Genomic DNA, 27934 nt, shown 5'->3' on the forward strand with positions numbered 1-27934 from the left:
TATCCTCCACTTCGAGTCAGAGTCCTCGTCACCCTGTCGGGAGTTTATTTTGAGAGAACAACTGGCTGGATACGTAGGCCTATCCCTTAGCTACTTAGCCATATTACTCAGCGATAATTTTAAAGTTGGATATATAACTGTACATCCAACTGAACCTGAGTACTGTGTGTACAGTGGTAAAGCAATACCATATAGCAAATCTTGGCAATGTGATTGTTCATATTGTCGCAAAGTGTAACAATTTTATCGCACAGCACTCTATTGGATATCCGACTGAATATAGCTATACTCAGGTAAAACAATATATACTAGTAAATCTCAACGGCTCAATTGTTTATATCATCACAAAATATGAACTTTATGTTATTGGCGACTATTTATGAAGTTGGACATAGAGTATTGGGCTAGTTAATATATCCAAGTTAACCCGCATACTACTCACGTAAGGTGATGGTCTAGAAAATCTCAGCTTCTTGATCTGCTAAATGTGACTATGATGTGAGTCTTGCATGATATGCTAAAATATTCTAAATATTAACATACATTTTCTGTAAATCTGCTTTGAAACAGTAGTTTGAAAAGCACAATACAAATAAAACTGACATCTTTTCTTCAGTATTGTGAATATATCTGACTGGATTTTTGGAAATCTAAAAAATGTTGAGTGTAGGTATAGGGACTTGGTTCTGTCCATCGGTTGTTGATTGGATGGAGGCAGATCTGAATGTAAGCTTGCAGTCGACTGTAAAAAAGTGTTTATGTTGAATAAATTAGAGAAATCATCGTTTCACCAGAATATCCAGTTCCAAGGATGCACACATGAATCTTTCACAATAATCTTTCACAAGAACACATTTAGAAAATAGAGTGAGTATTAATTTCATATGGCTAATTTAGTAAGAGTAGTATATACACTCACCGGCCACTTTATTAGGTACACCTGTCCAACTGCTCGTTAACACTTAATTTCTAAGCAGCCAATCACATGGCGGCAACTCAGTGCATTTAGGCATGTAGACATGGTCAAGACAATCTCCTGCAGTTCAAACCGAGCATCAGTATGGGGAAGAAAGGTGATTTGAGTGACTTTGAACGTGGCATGATTGTTGGTGCCAGAAGGGCTGGTCTGAGTATTTCAGAAACTGCTAATCTACTGGGATTTTCACACACAACCATCTCTAGGGTTTACAGAGAATGGTCCGAAAAAGAAAAAACATCCAGTGAGCGGCAGTTCTGTGGGCGGAAATGCCTTGTTGATGCCAGAGGTCAGAGGAGAATGGCCAGACTGGTTCGAGCTGATAGAAGGGCAACAGTGACTCAAATAACCACCCGTTACAACCAAGGTGGGCAGAAGAGCATCTCTGAACGCACAGTACGTCGAACTTTGAGGCAGATGGGCTCCAGCAGCAGAAGACCACACCGGGTGCCACTCCTTTCAGCTAAGAACAGGAAACTGAGGCTACAATTTGCACAAGCTCATCGAAATTGGACAATAGAAGATTGGAAAAACGTTGCCTGGTCTGATGAGTCTCGATTTCTGCTGCGACATTCGGATGGTAGGGTCAGAATTTGGCGTCTACAACATGAAAGCATGGATCCATCCTGCCTTGTATCAACGGTTCAGGCTGGTGGTGGTGGTGTCATGGTGTGGGGAATATTTTCTTGGCACTCTTTGGGCCCCTTGGTACCAATTGAGCATCGTTGCAACGCCACAGCCTACCTGAGTATTGTTGCTGACCATGTCCATCCCTTTATGACTACAATGTACCCAACTTCTGATGGCTACTTTCAGCAGGATAATGCGCCATGTCATAAAGCTGGAATCATCTCAGACTGGTTTCTTGAACATGACAATGAGTTCGCTGTACTCAAATGGCCTCCACAGTCACCAGATCTCAATCCAATAGAGCATCTTTGGGATGTGGTGGAACGGGAGATTCGCATCATGGATGTGCAGCCGACAAATCTGCGGCAACTGTGTGATGCCATCATGTCAATATGGACCAAACTCCCTGAGGAATGCTTCCAGCACCTTGTTGAATCTATGCCACGAAGAATTGAGGCAGTTCTGAAGGCAAAAGGGGGTCCAACCCGTTACTAGCATGGGGTACCTAATAAAGTGGCCGGTGAGTGTAGTATACAATGCTAAATTCAGCTGTTTTACCTTAACTGTTGAATCTTTGTAGAAAAAAAGAGTAGAAACATGTTCATATGACTATCATAAGTTCATACGCTGTTTTTAAAAAAAAAAAAATAAGTTCAAGTTAAGGACAAAAGAAAATTGTTAGGAGCCTATTCCCTTGTGTGTCTTACTAAAAGCCAGCAGTCTGAGAAACATAAACGCTTGCCCTATAGACATACAAGCCGTTATCATAATAATTGTCGTTATCAAAATAGCAATATCCTTTTTAATGGCATATTAGCTGGATAAACAGGCAGAGTAGCATTGAAATGATTTACATCTCCATTTAACTAAATGTTCCCTCGTTGAATATTTAAGTGCAGAATCTAAGTTTGTTCGGTGACAACGCATAGAAGCTTTTGAAATGAGCAAATCTCATCCTCACTATCTCAGGCGTTGATAAAGAGCTCATTTTCTCATCACCACTCCAGCACTCAGTATCTGTCAGAGCCAACCAGGCCTCATTTAATCAGATTCTCAGTTAGAAAGGAAGAAACTCTGGGTTAGGTGTGTCCAATGCTCCCCGCGAGCTGAAATGCCAGGATGAAATATTTCTAGCCGTCTGTGATAGAAAGCTAAATACTCTATCCTCACAGGAGGCACATGGTGGCTGCTGTCTTTAATGAAGCGTGCTTACTGCATTCAGCCCCACCTGAGAAGAGTTAGGGGCTAGAAAAATACACTTTTTGGTCTCAGTAGGTGGGAGATACATCTTCCTTTGTGGTGGATATAAAGGTGAAGTAAAAAATAGGTCAAGCACGATAACATTAATCTCGAAGACAATAATAAACAAGTGAGGGCGCTTGTTGTATTATATAGTGCTCCCTAGCACTGTGCCACACATGTGACTTGATATCCAGACTTTGAATTTCATGTTTAGGTTTACGCTGTGTCAAAGGAAGATAGCTTGTGTTATGCTGGAGTCTAGTGTTCAAAGAGATGAACTGCGCCTTGTTTGTGTTCACTAACGAATGTATTGTGGAAGCTTTTGGGTTTGCACGGACAGACATTACTCTTATTTTCTTTAGATTTCTTTAATTTGTGATCAATTTAATAGAATTGTCCAACATTTATGTAAATGTGGAGAAATAGCAACACTGGCTCTGCCGATTAGGTGAGTCTGAGGCAGGGCTTTCAATTTGTTTAACCAATAGAAGAACGAGGTTGTGTTCCAGAAACATAATTGGCTAAAGTTCGATTAAGTTGGCTGAATTTAGAATAGCAAATTAGCATGCAAGGCTAACTACATCTTTTTTGGCAAGAATTTCACAAAGTAGCCTAATGCATGTAAACTATATTATTGCACAGCTCTATACAAGTTGGATAAGAATATATAACTTTATATGCATATACTAGGGTAGAGCGATGTATGCTATTATAGTAAATCATTCTCAACTGCTCAACTGTTGCCAAAATGTGGCAAAAGGTTCTATATATATATATAATACTGGCTTATTTCATTTTTTTTTCCAGTGATAAAGTGTTTATACGCAGTTTAACATTTAACTAAAATAAAAAATTAATTTAAAAAAATTAATTGAAATTAAATCCAAAAATTGATCCCATGATGGTAACCAGTAGCGTCTCCTGGCTGTAAATATATGTAGAGCAGAGTTAATGGCATTAATGGTGCTTTTTATTTATTTATTTTTTTTGTCACTTTGTTTTTGGCTCTAAAAGTAAGACTGGTGCCAATAAGGTCTCTTTGCACCAAATTGCAATTGAATCTTGGCTGCCAGCTGTGTTTATAACCCTTATGTGCGTCATAATAACTGAAAGACTCACCATCAGCCAGCTGCTTTTTACATGAATAGAGTTACTGTGCTCTCAAAATTACCATTAAAGCTGAGCAAGTCATTTTAAATAGTTATAGCAAACACTATATAATATGTAAAATACAGTTTTAATAATGGCATTATGACTAATGAAGCCTGAAGTTACTGAAGTTAGCTTATGATCTTACATAAGATATTGCATCAACTCATTCACCTCATGAAAATTCACAAAGAACAAATAAGCGGCAACCAGTTTCTCCACTCCATCTTATTTCTCCAGTCTGACAGCAGGCGTCTGATTCACACAGGATCTACGTAATGAATGATCAATGTAAAGCTACCTGCTGAGACTGATAGAGGAGGGGGAGTGTGAACAGCCTCTAAAACTCCATACTCGAACAAACTTTAACAGGAGCGAGTAATATTTAAAGTAAGTTGAAAATAACATTAGCCCCTTGTCCTTTACAATTTCAATATTCCATTGGGTGGATTTGAACAGATTTATAGTTTTAGTCTTACTTTTTATTGTAAAAATGATAAAAAGGCACCAAAATCAAACTAATACACATTCAACAGCAATGTACTATAGCAGTACAAACATTGTTGGAGTTCAAATGTTGTGCACAAAATCAAGCTTTACAAGTGTTACATGACAGGAATCTAAAATACAGTATTTTCGTGTTATGTTTTGGTTCAGAGCAATAACTGAGGCTGCAGGATCGCTTATAGCTGTTTGTCATGCAAAACAAATAAGAATCCATACTAGTAAAATAATAACATTGTATATCTATACTGTAATTCACTGTAACAAGCACAAAACAGAAATATACAGTCATAAAGGCACATATGTCAGTTGGTATCACAATATGTTAAAAATGACATTGTAACAAGGAAGAGAAATGTCTAGGTTGTGCTAAAAAAAACATAGGATTGGTCTGTGCTTTTTTAGTTTAGATGATACTGGCCAACTCTGTCTACCCAGAATCCTCAGAGACAATCAAGAGAGCTGACAACTTCCTGGAATACCTACAGGATAGGGAGGGAAAAGACAGAGTTTGAAGGCAACACTTCCATACTTTAGGCTAAGTAAATGGATATATCATTTTATATACATTTTAACATTACACTCACCTGCAAGTTTGTAAACAAATAAGAGAGTGCAATGAAAAGCTTTTGCTCACGTTCACTATATCGCCAGCAATGAATCGCTTGACCTATATCCACAAAAAGAGATTCTCTTATTAGTCATTTTAATTACCCATAAACTGATCATATTATTCAAACTCACTAATGAGACCTACCTTGGACTTTCTGTTGAAATCCACCTGCTGCATTGCCTATGCAGAAGCATCCCTGCTCAAAGCTGATCTGATCATATTTTTCAATGTTGGCTAACAAAGTGCCATTTACAGGCAGGTATAAAGTGCTTCCATTGGGCTCCCAGCTCTCAGAGTAGTACACACCTCTCTGGCCATCAATCGAGACAAAACCACCTGGAGGTAAGACAACTCGCAGGAGTCAAATTCATTACATTTACGATTAAATGTAGACTTACAATTCTTCCTAAAACAAATTTTATCAATGTAGTAAATCCTATATCAGAATAATCAAATTTTAAAAGGATCTCTCTGCTAAAAAGCCAACTGGAACTATGAAATGCCAGATTGATGCATGTTCAGTTGGAAATACTTAATACATATTGTATTAGCAATTGTATGAGATAAAATATGTATGTACAGATTACAGAATAATCTATATACAGATAAAATTAGTTTTCCATTTGTATTTAATGTAATGATTTAATTTAAATACTTATATTTATATTAGTGTTTTAATTATTTTTAAGACTTGGGAGACCTACTGTAAGTTCAAAATCTTTTGTATGAAACTCGACACATAACCGTTATGTGTCGAGTTTAATACAAAAGATTTTGAACTTGCCTCAACTCACTTAGTTAGACTAAGAGAGTCATACTTACGTTTCCTCAAGTTCTCTTTGGAGGGAAAAACTTTAGGACCATCCTCCTCGTTGCCATTAAAATTATTCCCATCATTTCGTTTACGTTTACTGGGTAAACAGATGGGCGACATTTCAGTAAATCCATTAATCGATTTCATATGTGTCTGACAAACGTTATTCGACAGTGGTCCATTCGGGTCCATGATTAACAATAGTTTACAATAATGCGGACTTTTTGAATGTACTAGCCTTTAAATTACTACAGTAATTTACATGCAACTACAATATTCGTGCATTTGAAGCAGTCCGTGCTACACAGGATACTAAATATAAGACACTGTGACAGTGTCTATATGAAATAATTTAAAAACGACACAAAGTAAATACTGTTTATAGTTTACTAGGATGTGAGAAGCGCGAACCAAAAATCAAAACAATGAGCCGCGAAGGAGTGTTCTTTTAATTTTTGCCTGATTTAAATTGTTCATTTTTAGTGTTTTTTTCTTAAATATATGTGATAAATATTTGAATATATTCACCTTGAAGTACTATAACATGTTATAATAAAAGGAACGGATTATTCTTAATCATGTATTGATTGTGACAATACCCAATTTACTATCAGGCACAACGTCGTGGGCTAACAGCGAGGGTCCTAGCAGCAGATCCGATGTGACGTATTTCCCTTTTTCGCATGCCTCTTGGATTGAATGTGGCTCGGAGCTATCATTTGAGTCACAAATAATATTTTATTCCAGCTTTAACATGTTTAAAATCGAGGGACTTGGGCCGAAGATGGACCCGGAAGAGATGAAGAAGAAAATGCGCGAGGATGTCATCTCGTCTGTTCGCAACTTTCTGATTTATGTTGCGCTTCTGCGAATCAGTGAGTATCAATGCGGTTCTTGCACGTATTTGGTTAGATTATGCACGTGTGTTCGTAAAAACTGAAATCATGTTTGTTTCTTTTTGCTGAGTTTCCCGAGGCACTGTTTGAGACGTTTTGATTGATGATCTATCAATTAACGTTATATGTGGTCACTATGGATATGATAGAGGTCACCTTTGAAGTATATTATAGGCAGTGTGTACAGTAAGAACTGATTTAACTCTGAAGCAAGTAGAGCCACGTCTATCCATGTCGATCAAACGGTTTATGTTAATAAGTGGCTTATTGTTTTTCAGCACCGTATGTTTTGAAGAAGCTTGACAGCATATGAAACTTAACCATGGACAGAAACATTCCCTGTACAGATGAGCATGCAGGACCTGGACGATGCTGCACAGTCACTTACAACGGAAGTTACAGTTTAATGATGAGACATTGTAACTTAATGTTCTTTTTATTTTCTTTTTCTTTTTTTATTAGTTGCAATTGAATGTACTTAAATTTGTTCTCATCCAATCTCAATTGCAAACAAGAGATGTCTACCAGAATGTTGGCATGTTCACTAAGGTCTAAGCAATAAATTGTTCATCAGTTATTCGCTTTGACAGAGTTGCAATTTGAACTTGGATCATAGAGCTAAGATTTATATGATTTGCTTCAATATAAAAAAAAAAAATTCCTGTGGTACATTTAGATTAATTCTTACACTCGTAGTGGAAGTGTTATATAACAGAAGTGTAAAAAACTGAACATGCATTACAAATGATTTCATTTTAAAAATAAAATTATTTAATAACTATGTCATTCACATTGTATTTAATTCCTGATGTTTAGAAAACGTGACTCAGCTACTTGAAATGTGCTTCTCCATGAGATGCCAAATACAGGAGTTTCGATAAATCTATTATTGTTGCATAAATAAAAGCCATAAAATTAATTCAATGTATTTAATCAACAATTTGGAGGGTATAAATGCCATTTGAGTTGAATGACTTCAAATGTGAACTACCATAGTAGAACAAATGGGCAAGATAAACGTATCAAAGCATGTTATTCCAGTAATAATAGAAATTATCCAGGTGAAATAATTCTAACGTGTTTTATCCACTTTAATTTCATTAACGTTCATGTAGTGCATTTAATGGTTAGATGTCACAGTACTGGCTTTTTTTCCTGTTAGTACAAGGCACAAGCAAGAACACTACATTTTCAGTTCACTGGGCATTTCAGAGTCTGTCAAGCCTGCCAGCAAGTTGTTTGCAGTGAGTTCACTCATGACGTCACGTGTGGAGTACGTAGCGCTTCCGATGTGAGGGAGGACCACTGCAAAACAGAATACAAACCAAGTGAGACCATGTTTTTATTTTTCTTCAATATGACTTACTGAGATTTAAAGCTCACCACAGTTTTTAAGAGTTAGAAGTGGGTGTCCAGTGGGCAGAGGTTCAGGGGTTGTGACGTCAAGCCCGGCTGCTGCAATCTGACCACTGCTGAGGGCTTCAAACAAGTCCTCTTGATTCACAACTGCCCCTCTAGAGAAGGGAGGATACAGTAGTTTTCAGGTTATAGCAATAATGAATCAAACAAGTTCCACTTGTGCTGTTTTCACTAGTGAGGTATACCTGCTGGTATTGATAAAGATTGAAGTTTTCTTCATCTTGCTGAAGAAGGTTTTGTCACAAAGGCCCTGAGTGTCAGGAGTCAAAGAACAGGACACCACCACAAAATCACTCTCGCTCACCAGATTGTCTAATGGCACTGCAAGAGAGAGGGGAAGATGAGCCGAGAGGCCATGATACAATCTTCAGATTCCTTCTAAATCATTGATATTCTTAATAAAGGCTAGATGTCTCGTCCACACTGCTGGCCAATGAAGGTCGACGTCCGCACCTGGAGGCCATTTTGTCACAAGCAGTGCGCACATATGGGCAGCTCCTGTAGCGGCAGCCAATCATTTTATTCGTTCCGAATGGAATAAGTAGCTGTGTTTATTGCAGCCCTGAGAGGACTACAGACACTCGATTTTTTATACTCTCCTTTTCAGAGTACTTACATTTTAAATATGTATTTAAATATAAAAAGAGTTTAAACAAATTTGGGGAAACATGTTTTAGAAAAAACCTGCCTACCCTGCCTTTAAGTTAATTCTATTAACTGACACAACTATTTATAATGAATTATACGAAGTTATGATTAATTATTCATATTTCCCTTTTGAGCTAATCTGCAAATATGAAGCAATTTCTTTTCCTACCATATTCCCCATCAACCTCTTGGGCCTGAGGTTTGGGCTGTCTGCCAGTGTACAGCAGTCTCTTCACACCAAACGGCTTAAGTCGTCTTGCAATGGCCAAACCTACAAATCACAGATTAAAAAGAAAATCTGTCAGGTCCAATAGACAGAATGCTTTTCATTTGTGAAAATGTATTTCTCCCTATAATGATATTGGCAGATACAACTGGTCTAAAGTTTTCACCTTCATCGTTTTAACAATATAAATAGGGCGATGTCTTCAATTACGAGAGATTACACTACATATGGTGACGAGGTTACCCATGTTAAGTGACTTGTTTGCACTATAAATGCCATTGAATTTGTCACTGAAGGAAAACAACAGATGGTGTATGAATCAGAGCAGATGCATTTGTAGTTTATTTATGGTACTGAAGGGAGGAAAAAAATGCATCCTTCCTGCCGTACCTATGCGGCCCAATCCAATCACCCCGACAGTACTGCCCGAAAGACCATAACCACACAGCCACAGAGGCTTCCATGTACTCCAGCCGCCACTGAGAGAGATTGGGAAAATATGAATATTTAATTAATAAAATAATAGAAAAATTAGATATAGGTAATAAATTATTACTGACTGCTTTAAATTCCAAGATTTTGGAATAAAGTCACCATAGTAATTATTTTATTTATTTATTCATATTTATGTGCCCTCATAATCTTTATTCTAAATAACTTCCCCATCCCTCTTGCATCTTTTCTCTAAAGACTTGTTAACTGGGCTGGCACGACGACGGGACAACCTGTCACTCACATGAAATCACGGAGAAAAACACTTTGTTTATGTGTCTGACTTACTTTTTCACTTCTTCTACACCCTCGGGAAGACGTCGGGCAGTGGTCAAAAGCAGAGCCACTGTTAGCTCAGCAGTAGCATCCGTCAAAACATCAGGAGTGTAGCCTACTCTTATACCTCTGGAATGAAGAAAGAGAGTATTTGCGTTAAAATTGTATGACCATTCTTACTGATCAATCATAATTGATCCACTGTGTCATCCTGTCACAAACTCACCGTTTCTTTATCTCATCTATAGCAAGGTGGTCAAATCCAACAGAGAATGTGCTGATCACTTTCAAGTTGGGACCTGAGCATATTTAATATGTGTGTTATCGATATTACCTAATCAGTATCTTCACCTACAGTTGTTCTAGGTTTGCCTTACCAGCAGCATCCAAGACCTCAGTATCAATTTTGTCTGAGAGTAAACAGAGAATCCCGTGAGCACCTGCCACCCCCTTCAGAAGTTCTGCCCGGGGCACAGGCTCATCAGAGTCCCACACTGACAAATTACACCTGCACATAGAGGGGAACAACACTGGCGTAACTTTACGTTAAAACTCTTGTAACTGCCTTCAAAGATCATTGAGGTTCACATGCTGCCAATGAACACGTTGTTTTGACGAGACAGTACACTACATCCTCCATAGAGAGCATCTGAGATATTTAACACATACAAAATTTGCATATATTGCATGCATGCATACTACTACTAGAGAATATAAAGTTTCGTACAGGCCGGATTTTTGGAGTATTTTCATGCCCTCCTGGGGAATGCGTCTCGTGACGAACACTTTCAGAATCTGCTGTGCGCTCATCCTGCACAATTAAAGGTTAAACGGATGGAATAATCGGATATAATTCACTTCGAAACTGGTAACAACAGAAATCCAGGACAGACTTCCCTTATATTTACAAAGGTGGGGAGCACTAACGTGACAGTGAGCTAGAGTCTAGTTCAGCAGGCTTTAGCGCTATCTAGTGGAGCGGATGGACAACGCAACGTGCTTCTCTGAGGGACTTTCATTCGGATGATAGTTTGATAGGGTTTGAAAATGTACTGTAAATTGCGACAGGTACATTTAACGTTTTGTCTTTTTAATGTTAAAAAAGTTGTGTTTGTATTGCTGGACATTTATTTTTCTCATAGGGGGTAGCTAGGCTACGTTTCGTTTCGCCGTGTATGTTTTGTGGCTATGTGTTGGGCTTGTTTAATTTTAATTTTCTGCAGGTTTTGAGGTGTTTGTTGACTTTAGTTCATCGGGAGTGTGGTGAGTGTAAACGGACAGGAGGTTTGATGGTTGTCACGAGGGCGCTCGGTGAATCTGCGGCCATTTTAACCGGTAAAAGCGAACAAACTAAAGTCATTTTGACTTATTAAACAAATTTCATGTTGTAAGCTTGATGAATTCATTTTATAAATTGTATTAATGTTTTATTCATCGTGGCAATCGTTGTCTTTCACAGTATCTGCTGCTGGAGCTTGGTGTAGCAAAGTTTCTACTTCTGCTTTGAAGGGTACTAAGTGTGTATTAGGCCTATACACTGATATTGTACTTGTGAATAGGTTCAGATTCACGCTGGTTCTTCTGTTTTCCCTTTTTAGAGGCTGTGGAAAGACTTTCTTTACAGGTCCCACCTTGTGAGTGTGTTCATCAAGAAGAGCTTCAGAGGTTCTCTGATAATTTTGGCCCTTTGTTTTTCACCTATTCTTTTCAAGTAAGTGCTTCCTTACTGAATAATCCATCAGTAAATTTGTATTTGGTAAAATAAATTTGGCTTTAATTCTTACAGTATTACGGTGTTGACTTTTTTCATGTATACTGGTAGTCACAAATTATATGTAATTTGATTTATCTTGGAAAGGCTTCTAGTCAGTCAGTGGAGGAAGAGCAGTCAAATATCCAAAAATGTCTGCACAGACTCAGTCTTGTTCATGCACAGGTGAGACCAGTGGTGTTTATTTGATACATGCTTATTTCAAGTTTGATCATTCATTTCCTACAAATATTGAAATAATCCAAAACATTCACCATTAAAGGATTAGTTCACTTCAGAATTAAAATTGCCTGATAATTCCCTGGTAACCCCAACGCATCCAAGAAGTTATTGTCTTGCTTTCTTCAGTCGAAAAGAAATGAAGGTTTTTGAGGAAAACATTCCAGGATTTTTCTCCATAGAGTGGACTTCAATGGTTATCAACTGTTTGTAGGTCCAAACTGTGGTTACGGTGTAGCAAAGGGCTCGATATCTAGCGAAAAGATTGGTCGTTTTCTAAAAAAATATACATACTTTTTAATCACAAATGCTGAACTAATTCTTTAAGATTAATTATGTTTTATAAATTTAGAATTTTTAATTAATATTAATAATGAGTAAAACTATTAATATTTTTTTATGTTTTAGGTGGAAATCAACTTTGAGATTAGGACAGATTCAACAACACACAAGCAAACGTTCAGGTTAACTGAGTAAATATTTTCACTTCCATTCAAAAGTTTGGGATCAGTAAGACTTTAAGATTATTATTTATTTACCTTTATAAAGCAATTGGATCCGTTAAATTTTTCATGTTTCTAAATGCTATTCTTTGGGACTTTCTATTCTCTTAAAATCCTTTAAAATGTATAATGATTTCCACAGAAATATTAAGCAGCACAAGCATCTTCAACATTGATAATGATAATAAATGTTTCTTGAGCATCAAATCAGCTTATTAGAATGATTTCATTTGACACTGATCATTTGAGTAATGATGCTGAAAAATCAGCTTTGCCATCATATAAATAAATTACATTTTAAAATATATATTGTAGAAATGGTTCTTTTAACTTTTACACAATATTACTGTTAGCTGTCATTGTGATCCAGCCAAATAAGAGACTTTTCAAAACCAATCAAATTTTACAGACCCCAAATAATAATAATAAAGCTAATAAAATAATAGCTTATTTTTATGTTTTTGTTGCTTTTACTCATTGATGTCCTACAGGTCTACTCATATAAACCTTCTCATTATTATTATTTTTTTTATAATAATCTTTATTTGTTTTGTTTTTTTATAGTGGACAGAAAGGAAGTAAAGTTTCAGTGATGGATCACAGCATTCAAATGGACGCTGCCGCATACGGACAGTCAGTTGTGAAATTTGTATTGAACAGAACAACTTGGTTTCAAGCAGAATCAACACACCTGATTGGCTATTCTGTTTTAACACCTTGAAAATCTGTCTTTACTTGCATTTTTTCTCTTCACACTTTGCTTCTGTAATTTTATTATGAAGGAGTCCATTCTCTGTGCGGTGTTTTCCATCCTGTCCACAAATGCACCCAGTATTAGGAGACACACTGAGTTGTGTGCTCCCTTCTGACATAATAGAGGCTGGACTGTGTGGAGAACTGCGCATGGTTACCATGGCAACACTTGCACCCTGTATGGTGCAGTATTCCAACTGGCCCACTCAGCTCTCATGCATACGGATATCCTTTGTGATGGTCACATAATAATCGTTACTGTTATTTAAGAGCATGCATATCATTTTAGGCTGCTTGCCTTACAAATATGCTTGGTCTTTTTTGGTAAAAAAAAAAAAATATTGTGATTCTGATGCATTATTCATATTAATGAACAAAATAGATATTTTCCTTAACATTCATCACACATGCTAGTGTACAGTCCATGTGGGATGCCTCTAATGCAACAGACACAGATGAGTTTCCTCCAGAGTTTGGCTGCTTCACTCTCCTGGGCAGATCTCGGCCTTTCTAAAGTCTGTTGCATGGAAGCACAAAACATCCAGGGTAAATGACAGGGTTAAATGGGGAAACTGAGAGCCAATTTGATCACTACGCTGTAATTTTATGGATGGCAGCCTTGCTGCAAAGCATAAAGGGCACTGTGCTACAAATCACCATTGGCTTTGAGGCTAAATTTGTTCAGATGGCTATCCAACATGTGTATATTATATTTAATTCTGGCTTTTCCCTTTTATAGGCTGTTTGTGTTCTGATGTCGAATTCTCTGTTGAAACTGACTGCAGTGAGGAAACAAGATGTAGTAATGCTATAAAGCAGAACATTGAGCCAGAATTGAGCGGTGCTGTAGAACAGACTCTGACTGTCTTCATTTTCACTCAGTACACTGACCCCTTCCACTCCCAGATCACTGACTTTATAAGTGTGTTTCATTTGCTTGGCCAGTCATGCAGACATCTTAAGGTTTTAATATTTTCTGCTGAGGTTCTGCTTTTAAATATGTCAGTCAGTGAGGAGGTTTTCGAAGGAGAATTGGATGCAGTTCTTTGGTACAACAGAGATCAAGTGAGGGCGACTCTACAGTCTACCATGAAAAAAACGCTGAAAGGATTCCAGCGGAGACGCACAGTAAGATTTGTCTGCATGGAGTTTACGTACACTACAGTTCAAAAGTTTAGGTCAGTAATTTAAATATATATTTTTCGAAAGAACTGATGCAGCCGCTCTTGAGAAGCTGCGCTGGCTGAGTTCTCCGGCTACTCTCGAATCGCTCTCGCGGTACTTTGATAGCATACGTCACAGTCATGTGGAGTCAGCGCTGCATCAAGTCAGACAATATTTCTAACCGGCATGCACTGCTTCAAGTCAGGCACCGATCGGTCTGCACAGAGCTGCATGAAGTCGAATAATTTTTTTACAGTGAACTTTCATATATAAAAAATGCGCAGGATGTGCGTGTTCACTTAGATCTGTTACACGCTACATGAAAGATAATTTCCAAAATTCCATAATTGGTGCGATTTTGAAAGACGTTTATAATGTTACAACATTATTTCTGTTTCATATAAAGGCTGAAATGTTGATCAAATTGAAAAAAAAAAAATATCACGGTTTTCACAAAATAATAAGCAGCACAACTGTTTTCAACATTGATATTAACAAGAAATGTGATCACCAAAACAGTATATTGGAATATTTTCTGAAAGTGAGTGAAGTGAAGACTATTGTAATCACTCCTGAAAATTCAGCTTTGCCATCACAGGAATAAATTACATTTTAAAATATATTAAACCAGGAAACATTTTTTAAATTGTAATCATTTTTCACAATATTACAGTTTTTACTGTGTTTTTCTTCAAAAGCATGCAGCCTTGGTGAGTATAAGAGACTTTCAAAAACATAATAAAATCTCACTGACTGTAAACTTTTGAATAGTGTTATACATGGAAAAATTGTGACACTTGTTGAAAAAATTGTGACAAAATTGTGATTTTTTTTTTTTTAAACACGACTGATCCATACATATTTCTGTGTGTACTTCAGGCCAGGCAGAAGTTGGATTCTGCCAAATCCATTGTCCTGAGCTCAGTGAACAGTATAATTGCCAGCAGCAGCAGTGAAGAGTTTCGAAGAGCCTGTTTTGATAGCATGCGGGTATAATATATGACAATAGCTTATACCGGTTCCCAAAACACCCTATTTTATGTGTCATTTCACTTCTTATTCTCAAGAACAGTGCTTTATTGTTTGTTAAAGTTGTTTAAAATGTTTTGAACTGGGTTTGTTTTAGGTCAAGAGCTCCTGCGAGCTACGTGTATCTCTACAACAGTCGCTTCAAAGCATTGTGGAGGGGCTCTTTGCTGAAAAGCGCATGTGTAACAATGGAATGGTGCTTTTGCAAACCTTGTTTTAAACTATTTCATTTCTGCATTCTTGACTTTGCCGCCTTTATGAATGTTTGTGATTTTAAACTCATCAGAAAGTGGTGGCGGCTGTTGGCCCTGAACAAAGTGGTCTTGACAGCTGGGAGGAAGGTATGTTTTCATTCATGAGTTTAATAGCACCACAGAAATAATTAATAGAGTTGGTCGAGATGATATTTGGTTGATTCATTTTATTTTATTTTTTTTCTTCTGCATTTGAAAATCCATCAGAACTGCCTTCTAAGAGGGTTTACTGTGACCATGAGTCCTTCAGCTTTATCCCTAACAAGAGGGAATGCTCAGAGCCGTTCTCTGAGAATTCAGACGCCTTCGTGAACAGTGTCTTTGAAGCAGAAAACATCCAGAGAAGTCCCCTGTCCTCTATACAGCATCCACAAAGTCAGCTAACTGGAATGATCACAGACATACCCTCAGCGCTGAGCCTGGCTAAACTAAATAATGAACAGGTGGATAATTATTGTAAATACTGCATGATGCTTATTCAATCTGATAGTTAGCCCAGAACTCAATCACAAAAGATGTGTATACTGTGCATATCCTAATTGTTTTGTTATCTCCATTTGTAAAGGTGGAGAAGCAGTGGCTTCAAGAGCTTGAAAACTTTTCTGATTGGGACTGACAAAAAAACAGTTGCTTTGTTCACATCTTCGAAAACATGTTGAAAGAATTTTAAAAACTTTGTATATTCTATACCACTATGTTTAAGATACAAGTGTTTGTTGTAATTTGTAATTTAATTGTATTTTATTTGTTAATTTTTAGGCTACATTAAACGCGTCAACTGTTTTTAACAAATATATCCTAAATGCTTGTTAATTTTATGTTAAACTTAGTAAATCTAGGATTGTATATATATATATATATATATATATATATATATATATATATATATATATATATATATATATATATATATATATATATATAAAGAGTTCAGATGCAAAAGCCTCTAAGTGCCATTTGAAATTTTCTTCTAGAATGATCATTTTTATCAAGCTTGTATATTTAAGTTCAGTAATTTCACTTAAATGGCAATTATAATTACATATTAATTGATATTTAAGTGAAATTACTGAACTTAAATATACAAGTTTGATAAAAATCATCATTAAAGAAGAAAATTTCAAATGGCATTTAGAGGCTTTTGCATCTGAATTCTTCATATATACACTGTAAAAGTTGACTTAACTTTAAAAAAAAGTGAGAACCTGTTACTTGTTAAGTAAATTAATGTGACTTCATGCAATGGGCTATATGCACGCATAAGTTCCGCATTTGACGTAAGGATGCTCGTCCATTTCCGGTTGTGTAGATTAAAGCGGAGGAAAACCGGAGAAAACGGGATTATGGCAGAGTCTTCAATATTTACTGTCCTCCCGTCTTTGAAACGAAACGTACATACGTTTAGATGTAATTTTATATATAGTTATGTTTATTTAATATAATTTTAAAAAGAAGCATAAACACAACGAGGGGTGTCTGTTTTATCTGTTTTTGTGACTAACGTTTCATTAGTATAACCATGGAGTATAAAATTCAATATAAATTCTCGGTATTGCATTGGACTCTATGATCGGCGGAAGTTATCGAGCATCCCTAATGCTTCACCGGAAATAACGCCGTGCATAGAGCCCATTGAAGAAAAAATCTATGGAATTGTCAAGTCAATTGTCAACTTAATTTTAGCGTGAGCATAAGAAAATTATTTTAAAAACATTACAAATAAAAATTCTACCATCCCAAACTATCAAAAGTTTGGAAACATTGCTATTTTTATTGTTTTTAAAATAAGTCTTATGCTCATCAAATCTGCATTTATTTAATAAAAAATACAGGGGAAAAAACGGTTGTATCGTAAAATATTTTAAAAAATATTGTTCTTCTGTTTGAATATACTATAAAAATATAGTTTATTTTTTGTGATGCAAAGCTGAATCGTCATCAGCCATAACTCCAGTCCTCAGTGTCGCATGATCCTTCAGAAATCCTTCTAATATGATTTGATACTCAGTTATTATTGTTTGAAATAGTTGTGCTGCTTAATATTTGAATAGAACGTTACCAATTTTGAAACCATAAAAATATAAAATGGGTTTGAATTTCTTGACAGCCATGCTCAAGCAATGAGCTCCTCCACTAGTAGACCGTTCTGCTAGTCTGCAGACACAGTGGAAATAACGCTCTCTCGTCCAATCACTCAGGATCTCGCGAGCTCTCCGTCTTCACTGAATTCAGTCAGTGTTGTACTGTTGCTTTTCGTTATGGACTGTGTTGAGTTAACCGAACACCACAAACACATAATGGACTGAGCTTTATAAAGGTAAAGCATGCTTAACGAAGTGTAATTTATATCCGCTTCTGTGTGTAACATATATGTAAATACTACTGTAGCATCTTGCTAAGCTGTAGCTGTCAGGCTAGGCTATCTCTATATGGCTCTGGGCTAACTGACACCGGCTGCAGTCAGATTCAGTTAGCAGTGTGTGTTGTTTACTGAACGGCAGTCTTCACTAATCTGATAGATATTAAAGTAGTCGCAGGTTTAGACATCTGCTGCTTGACTCACGGACGGGGGATATCTAGCCGGGTAATTTACTGATATCATTGGGGGATAATTCTAAGCTTATGCTGATCTAATTAAGCATGTTAGTGTTTATACTGTCAGAACTGGGTTTAAATATCGCCCTAACTTCGACTTTTACTGAATTGAAAAGGTATTTATGTAACTGTTCTCTTGGATCCCTCTGTCACATTTAGCTAATTAGCTGATTTAGTGTCGATAGATAGATTCATTGATTCATTTCAGCAAGTTATTTTAATATCCAGTGATGTGTTGCATTTTGTTCATAGAGATCTGACAAATGTCATGTGGTTGTACACATGATGATCATGTTGCTCTAATTGGCTTAATCTAATGTTTTAAGACCAGTGCACAGTCCTTTTTTAACCATTGATATTCTTTATTTTGTTGTACATGCATTCAGGGCCATTAATTTACTAACATCATATAATGTAAATGTCCAGCAGGATTCAGTGTGTGCATCTTCAGGATTTGCCACAGACAGGATGTTCCCCTGCCTGGCCCATAGACCATGGAAAGTCCTCTGCCGGGTCTATCTGCAACAACGAGCTCCTCTGTCTCAGAGACCCTTCAAAATAGCTAAGCCATGTTTTGGTAAGTAAAGTGTTGTGACTTGTGTTTATTTTTTCATTCTTGGTTTCATATCTTCTCATTCAACATTGGTTTCGATTAGATGCAATAATCCTAGACTAGAGTTTAGATGATTCTGATTACACAACTGTGATTCTCAATAGGTTGGCAAACTGGAGGACGGGTGCACAAACTCTGGTTTAGCTTTCCCGATTCCAGAGTCACTTCCTTAACATGGACACAGGTCCAGAACTGTTCCACATCAAGCGGTGGTAAAGACGGATCTCCAGCAGGCCCTGTAGAGCCAAAACCCACTGAGAAAGCACAAGCTGCACAGCCCTCTTCAAAAATAGCTGGTAATAAACTGATAGTGATTCCGCATCATCTAATGTTTCTTCAAAGGCATTTGAATGGTGTCTAAAATTAGCTAATTTATATTTATAGAATATTTGTTTTCTTACGTTTTAATGCACTTTGATTACATGTAAATAATGTTTTTGTAAAAAAAAAAAATTTAATATATATATATATTTTTTTTTTTTTTTTGGACCTCTGCTAATTTATACTGGTATTGTCTTTGCCCTTTTTAGGTGCTAAAGTTAGCTCTGGTAAGGGAATATAATATATGTGTGGAAATTATGATTTAATATAACATAATATAATAATATAATATTTTTTTTACATTTGAGATTCCAAACCTCAAGGTCTGACGAAAGCGGAGAGCATTCAAGTGAAAGGTAGTTATGTATTGTTTTACTCTCAGAAAATCCAATAAGAAAGTATATCATTATTCTATTTATTTTAACTATCACTCTATGTTTCTTGTGTTTTTAGTACGGGCTGTCCTGAAAAAAAGGGAATATGGCATCAAATACACCCAGAATAATTTCATCACTGCGGTTAGAGCTATGAACGAGTTCTGCCTCAAACCCAGGTACCTTTATCAAGTGGAAATTTTGTAGGTTGCAGTTTGCTGTCCTTCCACCATGTTTACATGGGAGTCTATGCTTTTTTGTGTGTGTTCAAAGTGACCTTGAGCAGCTTAGGAAAATCCGCCGTCGTAGTCCCCATGATGACACAGAAGCATTCACTGTCTTCCTGCGATCAGATGTGGAGGCAAAGTTTGTACAACTATCTTACACTACCATTCAAAAGTTTGGGGTCTGTAAGATTTTTTTTTTTGAAGTAATTCATACTTTTATTCAGCAAAGACTATGGGATTCTATTTCAAATAAAAATACATTTCACGGTTTCCACAAAAATATTCAGCAATACAACTGTTTTTCAGTGTTGATGCTAATGTTGAGCACCACATTAGCATATTAGAATGATTTTTGAAGGATCATGCGACATTGAAGACTGGAGTAATGATGCTGAAAATTCAGTTTTGCCATAACAGGAATAAATTACATTTTAATATAGATAGTAAAATAGAAAAAAAAAAAATAGATTTCACAATATTACTGTTTTTACTGTATTTTGATCAAATAATTGCATCCGTGATGAGCATAAGAGACTTCTGTAAAAACAATCAATTGTCGTACTGACCCCAAACTTTTTTATATGATTAATTAAATGGTAATTTGTATGTATTGGGCATCAGGTGTAAGTATCTAAAAATCGTTTGTAGAGAGGTCAATACACATATTTTTGGTCTTCTCTTTTAGGGCGCTGGATGTATGGGGAAGTCAAGAGGCACTCACTCGAGAGAGGAATCTCAGGAAAGAAGTGGAAAAAGAGTACCAAGAAAGTATGTCATTCTCTCATCTCTCACTACATGATTTGCATTCTGCTGTTTTCATGTCGTCTGTTGACTTAATAACCATTTGTACTTATGTTTATCATTCAAGACACATTTAGAAATCAGCAGTTGTTGAAGGAATACAAAGACTTCTGGGGAAACACAAAGGTAAGAATAAGGTCAAACCTCTCACTAATTTTTTATGTTTTGTTACTATTTCCCCTGTCCTCATGATTCGTGATATTCGTAATCTTCTGTCCCTTTCTTGGTCCTTTTCATATTTGTCTTGTATGGTCATGCTGCTCTTATTTAATCTCAAAGGCAAGCAGTGAATATGATGTGTGTACATTGTGCTTTCAGCTAACTATGTTTTTGATATTGTGTGTCTCCTTTAGCCTCGGTCTAGGAAGAGAGCAACATTTCTTGAAGGGCCTGGAAAAGTGGTGATGGTAGCTATATGCATGTAAGCTTAAGTTTGTGTTACACCACCATCAATATCAGGGCCATCCACCTAGAACCAGAAAATGAAGGAGTTCTATGCATAAAAGAAAGGAGAAGCCAATCCAATGCTCAATATATATTAGATTAGATTAAGAATATTGAATTACATGGCATGTGCTCTCACATGATGTTTAACACACTCTGTGTTGTCTTTCAAACAACCAGATACGTGTCTAGACAAATTATGTGTTGCTTGTGGAAGCCATTTTAGTGTTTTCTGTGAATTTTGTAATCTGTACACCACCGTTCAAAATGTCATTTAATGTTTTTATGATTTCTGATCTACTGCAGCAATTAGTATCCTCAATTCCCCCAAATTAGTAAAAAGTCTCACTGAAAGGAAAGATGATGTGACACTGGGATCAAAAATACAGAAAAAAATAATATTGTGAAGAACTGTTTTTGACTTTAATATATTTTAAGTTGTAATTTATTCCTGTGATGATATAACATAATTTTCAACATCATTACTCCCCAGATAGCACACATTAGTATGCAAGATGTCTGTTAAAGATCAATTCATTACAAATCATTTTTTCATTATAAATCATTACATCTTAAAGACATCTTCTAAACGTATATTTGACATCTGACAGGAAACGTCCTATGGACGTATTGCAGATGAGCAAACACTAAAAAATATATCTTCCAGATGTAAACACACACATCATGTACGTGTGCTATCAGGGTCACATGATCCTTCAGAAATCATTATAATGCTGATTTTCTACTCAAGAATGATTTATTATTATCAATGTTGAATACAGTTGTTCTGCTTAATATTTTTTTGTGGAAACTGACAAAATTTTCACAATTCTTTGATGAATGGAAAGTTTGAAAGATCAGTGTTTATTTGAATTAGAACATTTTTGTAATAATGTACAAGTCTTGTCACTTTAGATCAGTTTATTGCATGAATAAACTTTTGAGTGGAGATCTAAATGTCTAATTTCACTTTTGTAATCTGCAGAAATGGACTGAATTTTTTCTTCAAGCTGTTGGCATGGGTATATACAGGTTCTGCCAGTATGTTTTCTGAAGCCATCCACTCGCTGGCGGATACCTGCAATCAGGTGAGGTGGAATTCATGTTTGTCTTATCACCTTGGACCTCTATGACATTGCTACAAAGGATTATTTAAAAATAAATGAAAGACATATAAACATGTTCCTTCTTTTAATGAATGCCTTTAACTCTTAAATCTCTCACAGGCTCTTCTTGCAATAGGCATCAGTCAATCTGTCCGTAACCCAGATGCCATCCATCCGTATGTATAACTTAAGCAGTCTGATGCCTCCATGTTGACCTCCATATCCACTGTTGATGTCTAAGCCTACATTCCTTTCTTTATAAAGGTACGGCTTCTCCAACATGCGTTACATCGCCTCTCTCATCAGTGGAGTGGGCATCTTCATGATGGGGGCTGGCTTGTCCTGGTATCACGGCATTATGGGACTCCTGCACCCTCAGCCAATTGAATCGCTGCTCTGGGTTAGTAGAGTCCGGTTAGAACTTGTAGATGTGCATTTATTTGATCAAAAACAGTAAAATCAGTAATATATATGTTTTATTATTTGGAAAAATCTACTTTTAATATACTATCTATTATTTTTGTGGAAACCCTGAAACATTAATTTTAGGTTTCTTTGATGAGAATAGCAAGTCAAAAAGAACAACATTCATTTATTTAAATTGAACTCTTTTGCAACATTATAAATGTTTTTAATTGATCAATTTTAATGTGTCCTTGCTGAATTGAAATGCAATTTAAAAAAATCTTATTGACCTCAAACTCTTGAACAGTAGGGTATATAGCTGTTTGTCAAATATTTTGTTTCTTTTGTAGGCATACTGTATTTTAGCAGGATCTCTGGTGTCTGAAGGAGGTGAGATGTGGTGTCTTCTGTCACGTTTTTATTAGCTTTCATAAAGGTTTGACTGTCACTAATATCATCTATCTGCTGATTTCCCATAAAGCTACACTATTAGTGGCCATTAATGAGATCAAGAAGAGTGCACGTGAACAAAGCTTGTCCTTTTATGAGTACGGTATGTACCTTTCGTTGACTATTATAGCTTTGACACAGTTTGGAGATGATCAGTTTTGATAGTTTTTGTTTGTTTGTGGACAACAGTGATGCAAAGTCGAGACCCCAGCACTAACGTGGTCCTTTTGGAGGACGCTGCCGCTGTGCTCGGAGTGATGCTGGCAGCTGGATGTATGGGACTCACGTCTCTTACAGGTAAAAATAAACTCAATACATGTATTAATAATACATGACTTTTGAATTCAGGAAAGTAAGCGTCATTGTACCAGACCTCCCTGTTTCATGCCAACTGTCATTCTTCCCTTTTTCTATTGTCTCGACCACAGGGTCAAGTTTAATAAGCCTATGGGATTGAGCTTTATAACCTTGTAAGAGCAGTTGATGCTCTTTTTAAGCTTTGTAAATCCACCTCTCTATACGCACTACTCGCACTCTCACAAAGTCAACATCTACGGCTGCCCAGAAGCTGGTTCCTCTTGCCCTGTGGTTGTCATGGCTTTGTGGGAAATGTGTGTAAAGATCTGGAAAATACTCTATTCAGTAAACTTCCTTTCATGCTTGAGAACAGCCCTGATGGCAAGTTTGGCTCATTTTATTATCTGGTGCTTTACTACAGTATGTTATTGAAGTTTAATCAACCATGAAACTAGCAGTGTTATTTACATAGCAGAGTTTTTTTAAATGGCACTTTCGTTTCTACCACTAGAGGTCTCTATTTTGCATCCCATTTCACATTAGTTCAAGGTTTGAGATCATAAGAGTCTTATGAATGTCGAATCAATATTTATTTGATCAAAAATACAGTAAATGCTGTTAAATTCAGAAATGTCATAAATGTAATTCATTCCTGTGATGCTAAGCTGAATTTTTTACAGCCAGGATGCTCAAAAAAACATTTGAAAATTAAACCATTGTACTGTCTATCCCCAAGAATTTTTGGATGAATAGAAAGTTCAAAAGACCAGCATTTATTTTATATAAAAAAAATATTTTGTAACATTACTGTCACTTTTGGTCCTTGCTGAGTAAAAGTATCAGCAGAGAATGTCTAATAGACGGGCTCTGGTATCAGTTTCTTTCAAACAAACAAAAGAAATCGTACTGACCCCAAACTTTTGAATGGTAGTGTACTTCTGCGTACTAAAGAATTTACTTTGCTGTTGATGATACATAATTTTGAGAAAGTCGTACGATAGAATGGCAGTTAATGTGTCAATGTTATCATCTAGCCAAATGGATTATCTTAAGATTCATTATAGTTCATAATTGTAAAAATCTGCTGGTGCCATTGCAGCTTATACACAGTTTAAAAATGTTTAAACAAATACCAACTGTTCCATAATGCAATGGTCTGTGAGGTAATATATCTTATTCATAGTAGATTCTATATTACTTTGACAGTATATCATCAGCACCTTTGGGTTTTACAAATACTTGTCTCTCACATTCTATTTTCAGACGGATAGTACATGACTTGCAGACAATGCAGCTCATGTCAATAATTGCCACTGTTTCATTATTACCTGCATTGATCCTCTCTCTCTCTTTCTCCCTCTACATAGGTAGCCCCTACTATGACAGTCTTGGTTCTCTGGGTGTGGGCACCTTGTTAGGAACAGTGTCTGCGTTCCTCATTTACACTAACACTGAGGCTCTGTTGGGCCGCTCCATCAAGGCTGAGCATGTGCAGAAGCTCACTGAGTTATTGGAAAACGACCCTGTTGTCAGGTCAGTCCTCTGTGTGTACCTGCAGTCTACTGAAGAAAAGCTTAATCAGCAAACAAGCTGCCATCTTACAGATCATAACAGTACTTTAATTCGGCATGAAATGGAAGATGCAATAGTCTATTGTTCACCATTGTGACTTTATTTGCATGAAACGGCTTTTCAAACATGAAAAAAAATTGACGGGACTTGATTTTGTCCATCGGTTGTGGTTTGCTAATGAAGTCATGTGAGTGACAGGTCCTGCTTTTGTGTCAGGAAACACGTCGTCAGAAGAAAAGGGGTTTCGCTTAATCAAGTTATTTTGATTAAAGATTACAACATGAATTACAAAAAAATATTCGGAAAAAATAAATAATTTATAATGAATGAACACTGCATTATTCCATTAAAAAAGGACTTTAACGCAGAAGCAACCTGCTTCAAATGCTTTTCAAATTCAGGCAAGCATGACATTCTCAAATATAAGCTTGCTTGTTCAGATTTACATCAGTGTACGTTCTTGCTTTGATGGAATTAGATTTGATGTCCTCACTGCAGGTCATTTTGTCTCCAGGGCAATTCATGATGTCAAAGCCACAGATATGGGGCTGAGCAAAGTGCGCTTCAAGGCAGAGGTGGACTTTGATGGGCGGGTGGTGACGCGCTCATACCTGGAGAAGCAAGACATTGAACAGATCCTGAACGTACGTGCTGAGAGACAAGGCTTCTGATCTGATTCAGATCATCTGACATGACTGTAGTGTTTGCTTGAGGTCTATCTATGGTTGCGTAGAAGCTACAGTAACAGCAGTTTTAACAATTGATGGTAGTTTTTTGCTTAAACTATTTTTGTGACCTCTGCAAATCAATTGTACAATCATATGTGCTTAGAAATGTGTGTTTTTGGCCTGCAGGAAATTCAGCAGGTGAAGACACCAGAGGAGCTGGAGAACTTTATGCTGAAGCACGGGGAGAACATCATTGACACCTTAGGAGCAGAGGTGGACCGTCTGGAGAAAGAACTTAAGGTATCTGATGAGACTATTGTTCAAAATCTCTGTATCTCCATCTCTGTAACTCTCATTAGACAACCATGATGTATGGTTAGCTGTCAGAATAAATTCAATGGATGTATGTGGAATTTGTGATCTTTCTTTTTGCTTATGAATGCATTTATAATTTGTTCGGATATTGTTATAATTAACAAAAAGGAGATGTATTTCTAAACCATACACTTCCATTCAAAAGTTTTTTTTTAATGTTTTTAAAAGAAGTCACTTATACGGTATTTTTTGTTCAATAATACAGTAAAAAACAGTAATATTGGGAAATATTATTGCAATTTATGTTTATGTTCATAACAATGACTGTTTTAATTATTCTTTAATTTGAATTTTCAGCATCATCAATCCAGTCTTCAGTGTCGCATGATCCTTTAGAAATCATTCTAGTTTCTTTATTGTTATCAAAACTGAAAACAGCTTAATATTGTAGTGGAAACCACAATGTATACTTTTTATAGGATTCTTTGAAGAATAGAAAAGTTCAAAAGAACAACATTTAGTTAAAAAAAAGGAGCATTTTTGTAACTATATAAATGTCTTTACGGTCACTTTTGATTAATTTAATGGATCATTGCTGAACAAAAGTATTAATTTCTTTCAAAAATATATATATATTACTGACGTCAGACTTTTGGAAAGTAGTGTATGTGATGGATCGAATGTCTTTTAGGACAAGTTATTACTTTTTTGTCTTTATTTTTCCTCGACTGACTCCTGCTCTGTATCTTCAACAGCAACGTAATCCTGAGGTGCGGCATGTGGATCTGGAGATTTTATAATGCCATGATATGGGGATCAGGATGAAGTGGAAGGAGAACCAATCTAATCTCAAGCAACCTCCCGTCCCGTTCTCTCCCAAATAGCAGCTGAGCTCTTATGTTAAACCTATCCCACATCAACAAAGCACTAACCTGTACATGGTTTGTTGCTTGTTAAAATAGCAACACATGGAGACATGGCCAGTCATTGGATAATAGGTCTAGATGGTAGTTTGTACTACCAAAACCTTAAAAACATGTTCATGATTATAAAAGGACCATTGTCTTGTTTCATTTTACACTTTGCTAACGAAGCAGCATAAACAACAGAGATCTCGCATAACACCAAGCTATTGGTGAAAAGGATATCTCTATAAATAGTTCACATAAAGGGTAAATTGTCTATTCTATTACTCTATTGCTTTCTGGATTCCCAGAGATGATGGCATGTTCAAGCAATGCCATTATCATTGAATGAAAAGAGATAATGTGTTGAATGCGAGTAAGTTACAAAAAGGATAAACAGTCATTTTAATCTACTGAAGAGGAAAAAAACAGTTTAAATAGTTTAAAAAACTTTAGATTATTTTGTAATTTCCGATTTGAATTGTACTAATAACAGATTTAAAAACAAATGTGTATTCTAAACTATATTGATATATTTATCAGTAATGACAGAACTATAGAACCAAATAGGGATCTTTAGCCCACCTGATGAAGACTGCTCTGATCTTCACATCCTTCCTATGCTAACAGTACTGATGTCCTTATGCTGCTTTTGGGACATTGTTTACGCTCTATTTCTGTGTGAATGAATGAAGAAAACCATTGTAGAAGATCAGCAAAGACCGATCCATGTTTTTAAAGCCACTAAAATACATTCTGGGTGTGCATTGTTGATTTGTCACCTAGTTTGTGAACACTATGGGCCATATTTTTTTTCCATTCGAAATAATTCTTGACTGTGAAAATACAATGGTTTTAATATATGAAAAAGAAGCATTCAGCCCATTGAAATACCTTCATTACACATGCAAACAATACATTTTGTGGTAGTTATTTCAAGTAGTTAAGTCTAACCTTGGGGGTTTTAAACATTGTAATGTGATCAGACATCAGAGCTTTGAAACTTTCTCAGCTCCCCTTAGGGAACAGTCATCTAATGCAGGTTGGATGAACACCTTCAAGGTTAGAAAGTTCACAATTGTTTTTGGAAAAGGCTGTAAGACTATATATATTTTTTAAATATGTTTATTTGATTTGATTGGATCTTTGAGCTGTTTGGAGCTACTGAAGAAAATTGATTAATAAATTGCAGTTAATTTATTAAACCACTGAATAGCTGTCCTTTTTATGAATCTGCACTAATGTGCACCAGTTTGGGGTAAG

At 36.2% G+C, this 27934-nt stretch overlaps 4 protein-coding genes across 4 annotated transcripts; 2 read left to right on the forward strand and 2 right to left on the reverse strand.

The window, feature by feature from the left end:
- Nucleotides 1-4457: 4457 nt before the first annotated feature.
- On the reverse strand, nt 4458-6350 carry LOC120460690 (uncharacterized). Its single transcript, XM_089134956.1, has 4 exons — nt 5937-6350; nt 5259-5450; nt 5089-5171; nt 4458-4983 (listed from the first exon to the last, which is right to left on the reverse strand). The coding sequence occupies exons 1-4, from the start codon at nt 6118-6120 to the stop codon at nt 4945-4947; spliced, it is 498 nt and encodes a 165-aa protein (XP_088991082.1). The 5' UTR covers nt 6121-6350; the 3' UTR covers nt 4458-4944.
- A 232-nt stretch (nt 6351-6582) lies between these two features.
- On the forward strand, nt 6583-7401 carry tomm5 (translocase of outer mitochondrial membrane 5 homolog (yeast)). Its single transcript, XM_039648609.2, has 2 exons — nt 6583-6803; nt 7103-7401. Exons 1-2 carry the CDS (start codon nt 6683-6685, stop codon nt 7135-7137), a joined length of 156 nt encoding a protein of 51 aa, XP_039504543.1. The 5' UTR covers nt 6583-6682; the 3' UTR covers nt 7138-7401.
- On the reverse strand, nt 7249-10815 carry grhpra (glyoxylate reductase/hydroxypyruvate reductase a). Its single transcript, XM_039648606.2, has 9 exons — nt 10613-10815; nt 10263-10393; nt 10112-10184; nt 9898-10014; nt 9508-9596; nt 9061-9162; nt 8429-8564; nt 8208-8338; nt 7249-8129 (listed from the first exon to the last, which is right to left on the reverse strand). Exons 1-9 carry the CDS (start codon nt 10693-10695, stop codon nt 8008-8010), a joined length of 984 nt encoding a protein of 327 aa, XP_039504540.2. The 5' UTR covers nt 10696-10815; the 3' UTR covers nt 7249-8007.
- slc30a9 (solute carrier family 30 member 9) lies at nt 10816-27876 on the forward strand. Its single transcript, XM_089135191.1, has 34 exons — nt 10816-10953; nt 11109-11220; nt 11345-11395; nt 11484-11596; nt 11744-11821; nt 12284-12348; nt 12943-13011; nt 13161-13356; nt 13539-13677; nt 13871-14053; nt 14138-14259; nt 15175-15285; nt 15422-15520; nt 15611-15664; nt 15767-16034; nt 17852-17895; nt 18600-18750; nt 18891-19082; nt 19416-19463; nt 19561-19660; nt 19755-19847; nt 20394-20476; nt 20577-20635; nt 20863-20930; nt 21939-22041; nt 22180-22235; nt 22324-22459; nt 22815-22854; nt 22946-23017; nt 23104-23211; nt 24579-24744; nt 25298-25427; nt 25638-25751; nt 26522-27876. Exons 1-34 carry the CDS (start codon nt 10933-10935, stop codon nt 26564-26566), a joined length of 3489 nt encoding a protein of 1162 aa, XP_088991317.1. The 5' UTR covers nt 10816-10932; the 3' UTR covers nt 26567-27876.
- Nucleotides 27877-27934: the final 58 nt, after the last annotated feature.

The sequence above is a fragment of the Pimephales promelas genome, chromosome 9, assembly GCF_988280905.1.
Source record: "Pimephales promelas chromosome 9, fPimPro1.hap1.1, whole genome shotgun sequence".
NCBI lineage: Eukaryota > Metazoa > Chordata > Actinopteri > Cypriniformes > Leuciscidae > Pimephales > Pimephales promelas.